The sequence below is a fragment of the Crinia signifera genome, chromosome 1 (assembly GCF_055691185.1).
Source record: "Crinia signifera chromosome 1, ASM5569118v1, whole genome shotgun sequence".
Classification (NCBI taxonomy): Eukaryota; Metazoa; Chordata; class Amphibia; order Anura; family Myobatrachidae; genus Crinia; species Crinia signifera.
The window spans coordinates 426,189,413-426,203,233 of record NC_139217.1 but is presented as its reverse complement, the minus strand read 5'-3'; the positions used below and the strand labels follow the sequence as shown (position 1 = coordinate 426,203,233).

Genomic DNA, 13,821 nt, shown 5'->3' with positions numbered 1-13,821 from the left:
TCATATATATATATATATATATATATATATATATATATATATATATATATATATATATATATATATATATATATATATATATATATATATATATATATATATGATTACATATAAGGGCGGGGATTGAATATCCCTCCAATGAGGTTTTCATTCTGGTTTTAATGTGTAAATTGTTTAACAGTAACAGAAAGGCAGAAGGAGATTACTGTATATTCCACGTTGTATGTTCTCTATAGATTCAGTTGGCACATTTTGTACATTTAATGAGACTCGGTAGAACGTTTCTGAGGATTACACTGGTTCTTTAAAACGTTTACATTGAATAATGATGAAGGACAAAGAATGTGTTAAGAAAGTAACGGCACACAAACACCTACAGTACTTACCTTTCTAGGTGTGTTGAGCCAAGGCCCAGGGAAATATGTAGGAAGTTATGCCAGGATATCTCAGAGAAAAGAAGTGACAGCAGAGCCCTCTGCTGGTAGAGGTCAGTACAGGTTATTATTCCAAGCGCTCGGAACATTTTCTCAGTTACTTTCCCAATACCTGGAACCTGCAGCAATGAACACATCTGTTTACAATACTTTACAGAGAACTGGTAGCAGGTTGTAAGTTATTCCTGAGAGTGTGGTACTGTAGCTTCCAGGTGTTTTTGCTACAGCATGCTGATAAAGCCTATGGATTTTATTAAGCCGTCATTCTTTTTGCATGCCAGGGGCACACAATGAGCTGCGGCTTGAGGAATGTTTGTGGAGGGTGCTGAGGAGAGGCTTAGAATAAATTATAAATGTCTTATCACTTAATCCTCCCTTCAACAGTTCCAATAGAAGATATGACAAATGAGGATGTTGGAGGCTTCCCAGTGAAAACAGTCATGTGGATGACCTGGCACTTGAAAAACCAAATACATTACTGAGCCCCTGGCTCTTACAACCAGGTCAAAATAGGAAATAGAAATGTCTACGAACAATGGTGGTTATTCTGATTCACTCGGAAAGGCTCAATCACTCTCTAATGGACAAAACCATATGCACAAACATGTGCAGAGAGAGTTAGATTTGGGTGAGGGGTGTACTTGAAACCGATATCTATGTTGCAGTGTAAAAATAAAGCTGCCAGTATTTACCCTGCACAGAAACAATGAAACACCCAAATCTAACTCTCTCTGCACACGTTACATCAGCCCCACCTGCAGTGCATATGGTTTTGTCCATTAGCGAGTGATTGTGCCTTTCCGAGTGAATCAGAATGTGATGCAAAGTTGTGGCCACTGCCAGTGAGAGTCTGTTGCGTGGGTTGTGGATAAGATCAACAGCCAATAGGACCAAACCAGATGGTCGATATCGGTTGACAGGGGCAAAGAGACGACTTGGAGATGATAAATGGAGGTGATAAATATTTTATGTTAGTTTAACCCTATTGCTAACCCTAAAATGAATCCACCTCTAGTGCTTAACCCTCCCCCTGATGTCTAAAGCTAGGTACACACTACAGGGTCAATTTACTAAGATGGGAGTTACAGTATATTGAAGATGGCAACCAATCAGAATCCACTTCTTATTTATTAAGCACCCTCTAGAAGATAATATATAGAACCTGATTAGATCACCATAGTAATGTCCCATCTTCAATAGGGGAAAAATTGAACTGATCCGAATACCAACTTTTCTATTGCAGCCGTTTTCGCAGCTATTGAAGCCATTTTTCTCCTTTTTTTGTGCAAAAAGGTAATGGTGAAAAATGCATCAAAAAAGTCTATAACAGGCACCATTTCGCTGTCAATGTGGTGTAAACATGTGGATCAGAAGCCAATTTCTTATGGAATTTCACTTATGTATTTCATTTAATGTTGTAGTGAAAAAAAAATAAAAAAAGATTTGATTTGAATTCACCAATCCAGGTGTTTTTCGCCACTTTGCCATTTTTTGCCTAGGTAAAAAATCCGCCCGAAAAAAAAAAAATACAGATTTCTTTGTACGTACAACTAATACTAGAATTATTTTTCTAGTTGTTTCATGGTCTCAATCAGGCAATTGGCATTGGATGGACAAGTAGGCTCCTGTCTTCTGACTACGGCCTTGTATGTGAAAGGAATGATGAAGATTAAACATGGAGAGATTGGAAATTGATATTATGCCTCTATCTTATTCTGTTCCAATGTGTATGTTAATTTGTCTCTAAAATATAAAGTAAGAAATGACGTATACAATGGCGTATCTCTGCAATGCAGTGGGGGAGCCAGTCTGCAACACCATGTGAATGCGGCACTGTCAATGTATCAGAAAGAAAACCCACCCGGAACACAGATTGATGGAAAAGGGTGGGTTAACATTGTTTTTTACTGCAACTTAAGTATTACATCTTATGATGAAAGGTACAGTAATCAAAATAGCATAGGGTCCTGTCCGAATAAACTATGGGTGAAATTTAATAGGATGAGAGATTCAGAAAGTGAGAGATTTGGTAAGAAATCTCCAGTTTTTTAAAGCGGCAATCATTTACACTACAAAACCAGTTGGATTTTGCAGTGTAAATGATTGCCGCTTTAAAAAACCTGGAGATTTCTCACCAAATCTCTCACTTTCTGAATCTCTCATCCTGTTACATTTCAACCTATATTTGGAATGATTTCACATGATTAAGGAGCTATGGGCCTGAATTGGAGCCACGTGCAATGCCGATATCCACATGAGTGGTTGATTCCACAGTCTTTACGCACAGAGACACCATTGCCATTTAGATGGACTGTATATGAAATGTGCCGTGTGCTCCTTGGAGGTGGCTAGTAGATGCAAGAAGATGGTCAGGGTTTCGCTGAATTGGTTGCAAACTCGGGTGGAGATTCTACACCCGATATGGGACTGGTGCAAGTTTTCATGGCAGTATAAGCACGTCTCACAACACACACCAGCAACATACCCCCAGATGCGGCACCATACAATTACATAGAATCGTCCTCTATGCCCCAAAGGAAAGGATCAATCACTAGCAATGTATCCATCCTAGCAGAACCTCAGCTATTGAGCTACATAGTTATTCTATATTATAGAGGCTTAGCAAAGCTTTATTAGAGCCTTGGGGACATTTACAACAAGCAGTGCAGAGAAAACAAGCTGGTGTTGGGAATAAGTGTAGCTTTACCTTTCTAATAGGCAAGTCCTTGATGAAGTCCATTACTGCCTGTCTGTCATGGGGAATTACATACTGTCCATTGGGCTTATTCTTGTCACTGCAAACCTTTGCCAGCATCATATTTGGAGCAATACCTAAATGCAGGACAACACAGGAAAAGATATGCAAAACGTACATTTCCACATTTAATTGCAGGATAACGTATAGATTTGGGGCAGTACAGACGGTGTAATGTTAGCATTACTGCCTCACAGAATGATTCCCACCATGGCCCTAACTGTGCAGAGTTTGTATATTCTCCCCGTGTTTGTGTGGGTTTCCTCAGGGTGCTCCGTTGTGCTACCACAATCCAAAAATATATTGGTAGGTTAATTGGCTCCCAACAAAGATTAACCCTAGAATGTCTGTGTGTGCGTGTGGTAGGGAATATAGGGCCTTATTCTAGTTCACTCTTTCTGACAAAATCCTTCTTAGATGGACAAAACCATGTGCACTGCAGGTAGGGCAGATGTAACTTGTGCAGAGAGAATTAGATTTGGGTGGGGTTTTCTTCAAAGTGAGATCTATATTGCTGTGTAAAAATAAAGCAGCCAGTATTTTCCCTGCACAGAAACAAAATAACTTACACAAATCTGATTCTCTCTGCACATTTTACATCTGCCCCCCTGCAGTGCACATGGTTTTGTCCATCTAAGAAGGATTTTGTCAGAAAGAGTGAACTAGAATAAGGCCCATAGATTGTAAACTCCATTGGGGCAGGGACTGATGTGACTGCTCAAATATTTTCTGTAAAGTGCAGCGGAATAGGTGTGAGCTATATAAATAACTGGTAATAATAATAATAATAATAATATATCTGTGAAAGTGGCTATACATCCACCACCTGTGCCACAAGCAAATAAAACAACTACAGTTTGGAGCTGAAAATAGAACATTCTAGAAAAAGACAAAAGTCTTTTGCTTGTTATAAAATCTAAAAAGTTTCTCATTACTAATAAATGCAAAGGAATAAACGAGATGTTAGAAATGAGATGTAACCATGAACTGAGTAATAGCACTGCAGAAAACAAGCGTACACAAGGGAATAAACCGATAACTATGTCATCTACAATATGACCGCTAATTTGCTTATAATGTGGTACTATTGATACCATTCATTACGTGGTGGAGAAATGAACTGGCAGCAACCGCAGAAGTAAATAAGGCAATGCGATTGTTGCCAGGTAACAGGAGAAAGACCCTCGCTGGGCATCCCCTCACCCGTTGCCTAACAGAACACTAAAAAAATAGAACAGAACCAGAAGGATAGATTATGGGCCGGCAACTTTTACCACTACGATTAGTTTTCAATGTAAGGGCCCCACAAAGAGGACATACAGGTACTTTAATAATTGATGCTCATAGTTCCTATGGATGTCAGTTGTACTGACACCTTTCTAGTGATATTTATGCTATGTACAGTAGGGAAGCCTACCATGATTTCAGTCTCATAAATCCTGGGGATTATGGGATTCAAAACACACTGCGGATTGGGCTGAGGCAGTGGGAGGCGACTAACATTCTGAGTTCCAGTTGCATTATTTAGGGTTCTATAAGCTGCCCATAGAACAGATTGAGTCGCACGATGCGGATGCTCTCAGTCACTGATAAACTGGAAGCCCAATTCACAGAGACATCATGTGGCATCACCCCAGCCAATCAGTGACTGAGAGCAGCCGCATTAAAGCACTCAAGCTCTTCTACTGCAGCTGAGTCTGGGAGAGGAATAGACAACATACCCGCTGACAAGAGAAGTCATTCTGGCATATGCGGTGTGACTAAATTAGGTAAAAGGGGAGGAGGGAGAGGGATGCCAGGGTACAAGGGAGGAGGAAAGTGGTACGTGAGGATATTATCAGTTGGTACGCAATGGGAAGGGTTAACATGGAAAGAAAGGGATGAGTTGGATGTTAAAGATAAGGGTGGAGATGGACGGCATGAAGGACTGGACGTAGAAGATGGATGCGAGAAAGAGCACAACGGGTGGAAGAATAACGGTCAAGGAGGACAGGAGGGAGATCTAGATGGCAGAGACTATACAATAAACATTGCATCAATATGAAGTCACTTAGGGGCAGATTTATTAAGCTCGGTGAAGTGATAAACTGTCTGGCTTATATCACTATCCAATCAGCTGTGGGACACAGATGCTGCTGCGACTGAGATGCTGCCGCTGTGAAACTAAACAAGTACCTTGTTTTCTCCTTTGGTAAAACACTAAGGGCAAGACATCTGTGAAAGGAAAGCTGCGTCATATCCAGTCAGTGAGTGATTACCCCTTACCAGCACTGGCCGTCAGGGTGGTTTTCTGTTCTATACGGAACCGCATTTCTTTCACCGCTTCCTCGGCTGATGTCCCAAAAACAATCACGTTTTCCAGCGTCTGTTGTTCATTTAAATGCTCAGAATCTTGTCCAAGCCGAGCAAGGTTTTCCTCCGGTAGGAAGGGCGGGCTGTCCTCAAACAGCACCGGTGATGTGCACTGCACTTGCTCAGCCTCACAGGTCACAGGAATGGGCTCTACTCCTGCACTCAATACAGAGATATTAAATGATTGATAAATAAGACCAGATCTAAGAAGAAGAAGAAGAACAACAACAACAACAATATTGAGAATACTATGGGTACAATGCAATGTGTGGAACCATCTGAATTAAAAATAATGAGCTACCAAGACAATTAGTCGGAAGATGCTTGAAATATACAAGTTGATTATCCATCATCTAAAAACCAAAATATTCAGAAAACAATAAGGTTTTGTTTTTTCCCGACCCCCAACTTTTTTCATACTCACCTGCCTGGTCTCCCGGGGTCCATCTTCAGAGGAATTCCCGCTCCAATGATGCATTGCGCAGGTGCGCCAATGACATCACCTACGAAATGCATCATTGGTAGTGAGGATGCCGGGGACGCCTGGGAACCAGGTGGGTATAAAAAAGAAATATATATATTCCCAAATCCAAAATGATCCCTTATCCAAAATGCTCCAAGTCCCTAGCATTTCGGATAAGGGATACTCAACCTGTACTGCATGTGTCAGTATGCAGTCATGAAGTCACCAATTGGAATATTGGCAACACATGGTCAACATTCATGACTCAACATGGTTAAAATGTTGACATCTGCAAAATGACAACATTGATAAATGTCATTATTTTGAATTTGTCTACATTCTGTCATTGCCAATATGCTAAATATCAACATCAAGAACATGCTAACATGTTCAATGTGGATAGGACAACGTTATCAACATACTCATGTCACCTTATAAACAACATTTTTAATTTCAACATAACATGCCACCTCCCATGTAGCACAATACCTAAGTGCTGTTCTCGGAGTACTTAAAATAGTATCAACAGTTGATGGCGATAAAAAGCAGGGGTACTTGTTTCCTAGCACGGCCACAACGATCATGATCGTGGTCATCGGGTGTAAAATCGTGGGCATCGCGGCCATCGCATGCTCTAAAAAAATCGGGTGCGATGGGCCAGACGCGATGCCCGCGATTTCCCCATAGAGAACAATGTTAAATGCCTCAATTTACCCGCGATGACCACGGTTTCCCATAGGAAACAATGTGAAATGGCTCAATTTAACCAAATTATCATAGGAACAATGGTAAATGGCCCAAAAACACCCCTGAACATTTAAATGTCCCCCCAAAAGTAGTTTACGCCACCCCGCGATCAACGTGAACCCGAAGCGTGGCGAGCGCAGCGAGCCCACGAGGGGCGGCGGTACGCGTCCTCCGACCTTTTCATACCCCCACTATCCACGTCGGCGTGGAGTTGAGAATAGAATAGTGTGGCGAGCGCAGCGAGCCACAGAGCCCGAAGCATGGCGAGCGCAGCGCGCCACAGAGCCCGAAGCGTGGCGAGCGCAGCGAGCCCCGCGGATACCTGTGAAGCCCGCGAAGGGACGCGTTTACCTGTGAAGGTATCCGCGTCCCCTCGCCATGCTTCGGGCTCGGTGGCTCGCTATGCTCGCCACACTATTCTATTCTCAACTCCACGCCGACGTGGATAGTGGGGGTATGAAAAGGTCGTAGGACGCGTACCGCCGCCCCTCGCGGGCTCGCTGCGCTAGCCACGCTTCGGGTTCACGTTGATCGCGGGGTGGCGTGAAATACTTTTGGGGGGACATGTCAATGTTCAGGGGTGTTTTTTTGGGGTTTCTGGCCCATTTACCATTGTTCCCTATGATGATTTGGGTAAATTGACCCATTTAACATTGTTTCCTATGGGAAATCGCGGTCATCGCGGGTAAATTGAGGCATTTAACATTGTTCCCTATGGGGAAATCGCGGCCATCGCGTGTGGACCATTTAAGCATTTTTGGCCGCATACGACCCGACCGACGCGATTTTCACTGTTTCCAATGCATTTCAATGGAAAAATCGGGGGCATCGCATCAGTCGCGTCGCAGGCCACTAAAAATTACACCCGATGGCCGCGATTGTGGCCGTGCTAGGAAACAAGTACCAAAGCAGGAAATATGGAGAACTATTGCCACCACCCTTAACGGTTTCCACCTTAAGCTATGGTGAAATGGTTGTGGTGCTCTACTGCTCTGCCCAGACATCTAACCTGGCTCCTCTCTCACTCCCCCCACATTAGATTTATGCAGGCCACAAGCCACGTTCTAGCTACAGTTTCACGTTCTACTGTTATGTATAAATATTGAAGAAAAGTCCTTGTAGCTTATATTCAAAACATTGAATATTATTCAGTATCACAAGTTAATTCATTGTCTATTTAGGACAACTGCTTTGCTAATTAGTGATCCCCAGCCATGATTAAGCAATTTAACTTGCCCAGTCTTAAGAAGAGTCTGTTCTGAAGCAGCTGATCCCTTTAAACTACACGATAAGACCTACAAAAACTATATCAATTGACTGATTTGACGGTTGACAAGATTGCAGATCACTGTACCTGATGGAATGTCTGCATTATCGACATTGCCTGGTCTAATGACAAATCTTCTTCGTTCTTCTGGCCATGTCAGCCTTTCCTCCAAGTGAGCTGTTAAGTCCACATAGGCTTCATCGAGGCTTAGCGGTAAAAAATTAGGATCATAGTCTGCAAATATTTTTCGAACCTGGGGAAGTGCAATAATATGTATCACTGTGTCAACTACTAAAAAAAATGACTAAAGTACAAATGGAAGTTACAAACTTAGCATAAGATGTTTGAAACATGGAGAAGAGAATTGGACAAGAGGAGAGATTGCCTATAGCAACCAATCAGCTTTCGCCATTTATTTTAAAGAATGTACTTTAGAAATGTAAGGTAGAAGGTGATTGGTAGCTGTGGGCAACTTCAATACTCTTGATAAATACATCTTTGATAAATGCAAAAATACTGTAAGAGTCTGGTCAGTTGTGTGTCGGTGGAGGTCTACTTATCCATAACTACCCAGACTAAGCTGACTGGATCGGCGGTTCTGCTAGTGGTTTCTTCCTTCCTTTGAGTCTGATTCTGAAGCGCAAGCAACTCTGCTGAAATTCTGTGCACCGACTGCATCCTGATATCTGGTAGAATATCTGGACAGTGCATGGATGCCTGCAACTGCAACACCCATACCTCTCCATCTTCTAGCAGAACTCTCATCACTTACATTTACCCCATACTAGGTGCAAGAGATACAAACATAAATGGCGTCCACATGACAGAATAGAGCACAACTAAGGCAAACAGGGTACTTGTGTATTATCACGGCGCCCACTAAGCTATTTGCTTAGTGGGCTATTCTGCATAGGAAAATGCGATTATCCTATGCAATTTATTCAGTGCTATTTTATTTATATTGTATAGGGTGTACAATGCCATTAGGTATACAATAATGACATACAATTAGGTTTTAGGCACCCCCCACTATCCACACCACCCCGAAGCATGGCGAGCGCAGCGAGCCCCGCGAGGGTCAGCGGACCGTGTCCTCCGACCTTTTTGTACCCCTACTATCCACGTCGGTGTGGAGTTCATTTTATATAGTGTGGCGAGCGCAGCGAGCCACCGCGCCCGAAGCGTGGCGAGCCCCGCAAGGGGACGCGGAATACATGTAAAGTAATCCGCGTCCGCTCGCCACGCTTCGGGCTCGGTGGCTCGCCACACTATATAAAATAAACTCCACGCCGACGTGGATAGTAGGGGTATGAAAAGGTCGGAGGACGCGCTCGCCACGCTTCGGTGACGTGGATAGTGGGGGGGGGTGCCTAAAACCTCATTGCATGTCATTATTGTATACCTAATGGCATTGTACACCTAATGGCATTGTACAGGTACAATGCAATGCGATTCCCCGGGGCTAAGAGAGCAACGAATAAATTACATAGAAAAATCGCATTGCATCGCACGGACGTTATAATGGCCCATGCGATGCTATTTTCCTACGGTGCCGTACATAAGAAACTTGGGCGCCGTGATAATACACAAGCACCGCGAACAGTCCACAAGCCTGTTTTCTTAAGCCCATTTGACACCCAGAAATTCAGGCTCATACAAAGGTACATCCAGGATCAGTCAGATTCAGAACAGCTCGGTGATACGTAAAGATGTTTATGTGCCGTATGTGCAGTTTGCTCGGCCTCAATCATGGCAGCCCCCCCCCCCCCCCCCCCCCCCGCCGCTTCTGTGCTAAATCTGTCTATTACTCTGTATACATTGTTTACTGAATATATTCTAATATCAGAATCAGAATCAGAATCCTCTTTATTGGCCAGGTATACTTGCGTATGCTTGGAATTTTTTGTGGTAACAGTGCAGCATCAATCAGGGAACACAAAGGGGGTGGGAGGCATAAACATACATCACATACATTTCACATTTCACATGTATCTAGAAAAGTTCGAGTTAGTATTTGGTATGTTCAATACGGTTTAGTTGGTGGACAGCTATTGGGAAGAAGCCTTTTGTAGTTCTTGTCGTCTTTGCTGGGATGGACCTAAAACGTCTGCCTGACGGAAGGGGTTCAAACAGGTTGTGGCCAGGGTGTAGCTTGTCCGCCAAGATCTTTCCTGCACGCTTATTGACCCTGGCTAGGTATAGTTCTTGGACAGTGGGGAGCTCCGCCCCAATGATCTTTTCTGCCATCCTCACCACTCTTTGCAACCTTCGTCTGTCATTCTCGTTTGCTCCTCCGAACCAGATTGTGATCGAGGAGCAAAGGACAGACTCTACTATGGCAGTGTAGAAGATGAGCAGCAGCTCCTGCGGGATGTTGAATTTCTTGAGTTGCCTCAGGAAGAACAACCGCTGTATGTAAAAACTAAAAATACAGTACTGAAAACCATATATATATATATATATATATATATATATATATATATATATATATATATATATATATATATATATCACACATACATACATACATACATACATACATACATATATATATATACACACACACACGCACACACACACACACTACAGATATCAATACTACAAATGTTATATGCTATAATTGAATGATCAACATACATTTTTTCAATTCTCTCTTAAGCCTACTCGAAGTCTAAAGTGTCAAAAAAAAATGAGATTCTGCTCCTTGTATCCACTTTGAAAGAGCATAATGCATGTTTTTCATTAGATGGAGGCATTCCTACAGTAACATTAGCACATAAAGAGCAATGAGGGGTACCAAATAGCATCTTACAGTGAAATGTACATAGATACAACTACAAAATCGGGAAACAGTTCCTTGGTTTCGGTATATATTGTCGCGGATAGAATGTGACATGCATCATGTGGACATTGTGCATTATGTTGCTATGTTTAACACTGATGAAATTTCAGCTTGCCAACAACAAGGTGGTGCAGCTGGTCATGCAGCTGCAGAGGAGAGTACCCTAATGAACAACTGTGGCTATTGTCATCAAACTGCAACCACACTTTACGTGTTCCTATCCTTAACATCCGGATTTTGCTAAATATAATAATAGCATTTCACATGTCATCGCAGATATCTGCATGTTCATTGTAAACATTTAAACAATCGTGACATCACACTGTCACCATCGACATGCCAACCCAAGATCTGCGTCTCTCATCCCCGCTCATTACTCACTCCCTTTCCCGATTGCAGGACTTTCTTCGGGCTGCACCCACTCTGTGGAATGCCCTCCCAAGCACAATAAGAATCTCCTCCAGTCTCCAAACCTACAAGCGTTCCCTGAAAACTCATCTCTTCAGGCAAACTTATCAAATTCCAGAACCAGTCACGGAAGCTTGCATTCTGGTGGAATCGATGCAATAAAGAATACAGTATCTATCCATATGTATCAATGCCTATTTCCCTATAAATTTTAAGCTTGCGAGCAGGTCCCTCCGACCTATTTGACTGTCTGTAAATACCCTGTTTGTTGTATCACGGTCTCCTTTTGTAAAGCGTAACGGAATATGCTGCACTATATAAGAAACTGTTAATAAATAAATAAACCACATTCCAATACATTCCTATGGAGACCAGTACAATTAGACAGTTATTATTGGGGTAATATGGGTAGGTTTGTCAACAGCAGTCAATTTATAAAAGAATCAGAAGAAACCCTTTATATACGCACCTCTTTACTTACTGCCCGATATTTATCAAAGTTTAATGGGACGATGATTAGATCAGGGCACAGCTTCTTGGCAATAAATCCTGGCATAGCTGCACGGACACCAAACCTCCTCGCCAAGTAGTTTGATGTAGACTTGCAAAAAGAAAAAGCAGGTGAAACAAACATTTTTATTTTTTTTAAAGCTTCTGTGGGAATCTTAAACAAAGGCACACATATTGCCAAGCGATGGCTGGGCACATTTAAGCCAACATAAGTGTATCTTTAAATTACCAAGTAGTGTGTAATATTTATATTTCTTTTGTATTAAAAAAGTAAAACATGGAAATTTGATATTATACCAAAAGTGTTGTACCTTTCTTTGTGATGAATGACCATACAAAAATGTTTGCTGTATCCATCTATATAGCAATGTTGCTGTAGCAATATATAGAATATTTAATAGCTAAGCCTGCCCGAAGCAACAGTTTTAAAAGTTAGTCTGCGACTTTGTGATTGCCTCTGTGTTTCTGTATGTGTGATTGCCTCTGTGTTTCTGTATGTGTGAAAGAGATGTATCTGTGTTTCTGTATGTGTGATTGCCTCTGTGTTTCTGTATGTGTGAAAGAGATGTAGTTTCACTCACTGCCAGCAGATGGCAGTGTTTCGTTTACACACGGACACTAGACATAGATTAATTTTATATTTCCCTCTGCACAAAACAAGGAGAACAGTTATACAGTAAGGACCCTCATACACTAAAAGTGATTTGGGCCAATTTCACCTATTTCCAACAGATTGGACCGAGAAATCGTCCCAAAACAAATGTGTATGACATACCATCGGGTCTGATAAATCATAGGGCCACCATATACAGTAAATAGTACTTTTGAAGATATCCCTGAATTTTCACTATGGCTATGCTGAGCGTATGACTATCACTAGCATCAGGGCCACGATTTTGCAGATCGTGCAGATCCCCAAGTCGAGATGCAGTTAGGGCAGAGCTGTATATAATACAATTAATATTCTGTTACATTATATTGTACACCTCTCTTCTGCCACCACTTGTGGTAAGTGAAGGAGCCACAGGTCTAACACTTATCACAGATTATATAGATAGACCTGCAACTTCAAAGTAAAAGGCAGAAACTTACACAGAATGAAATGCAGTCTATTCTGGCTGGGAGGAAATGCATATCCAGGCTTAAATTTGAATTGATCAACCGAGGGGTATATTCAATGCCAAACAGGGGAGAAGTTCCTATTGCTCACCGCCATAGCCGCCTCAGTACTCCGTATTCAACACTCCCCCTGCACTCACCATTTCCACCTCGCTGTTTCTTTTTTTTTTATTAAACGTTTCCAAATATAATAGACAAAACAAGTCACATACATTTTACAAATCCGGAAAGAAAAACTGAAGTTAACATCAATATGATTGTATGCACATTAACCCACAATATTTCAATCATCAGATTGACCATATAAGAGAACAAATAACGAGATTTCAAACCGCATGTAATCAAGTTGCTAATAGTCAAATTACAATATATACCTTCCCAAAGTTTCACAACAAAACTGATGTAATTCTGGTGAATAAAAGACAAGACTTTAAATGAAACAAACAAATGTGTGGACATTTCATTCATTCACTCATTCATACCAAAAGGTTTGGAAATAGGGTAGGGTTGGAAATAGGTTAATAAGTCTTTTTCACCTATTGGAAATAACCAGGTACAATTACGGCATAAAAAATACAAATAGACCCACACATCAGTTTTTATAACTAATGATTGACAGTAATAGGCAAATAAACAGGTATTTACAAAATTTGAAAAATATTATCTCTCTGGTCAGATTGCAGCGTAAGAATATAGACTCCATTTATCTTGAAATTTCTTTACTTTATAATGCACATCAGAAAGTGTGGATTGGTGTAACAAAGGGATGTGGTTAAAGTATTTTTTAAAGTTTCAAGTCTAGGAGGAGCCGACACTATCCATTGCTTAAGTACAAGTTTCTTGGCTACTGTGAGTATAACTACCAGCAAAGGAATTTTTACATTTTCAGACAATGCCAGAAATTGTGCATGAACAAAGCTTTTG

At 41.5% G+C, this 13,821-nt stretch overlaps 1 protein-coding gene across 2 annotated transcripts in view; it reads right to left on the bottom strand.

The window, feature by feature from the left end:
* POLK (DNA polymerase kappa) overlaps positions 1-13,821 on the bottom strand; it is a 79,474-nt gene that overhangs the window by 28,349 nt on the left and 37,304 nt on the right. For both annotated transcript variants that reach the window (XM_083151934.1, XM_083151935.1), the window contains 5 exons: positions 11,738-11,869; positions 8,106-8,271; positions 5,455-5,697; positions 3,142-3,266; positions 387-553 (listed from right to left, as the gene is read on the bottom strand). In XM_083151934.1, the coding sequence (XP_083008060.1) occupies positions 387-553; positions 3,142-3,266; positions 5,455-5,697; positions 8,106-8,271; positions 11,738-11,869 (833 nt within the window). The remainder of the gene's footprint in view (positions 1-386; positions 554-3,141; positions 3,267-5,454; positions 5,698-8,105; positions 8,272-11,737; positions 11,870-13,821) is intronic.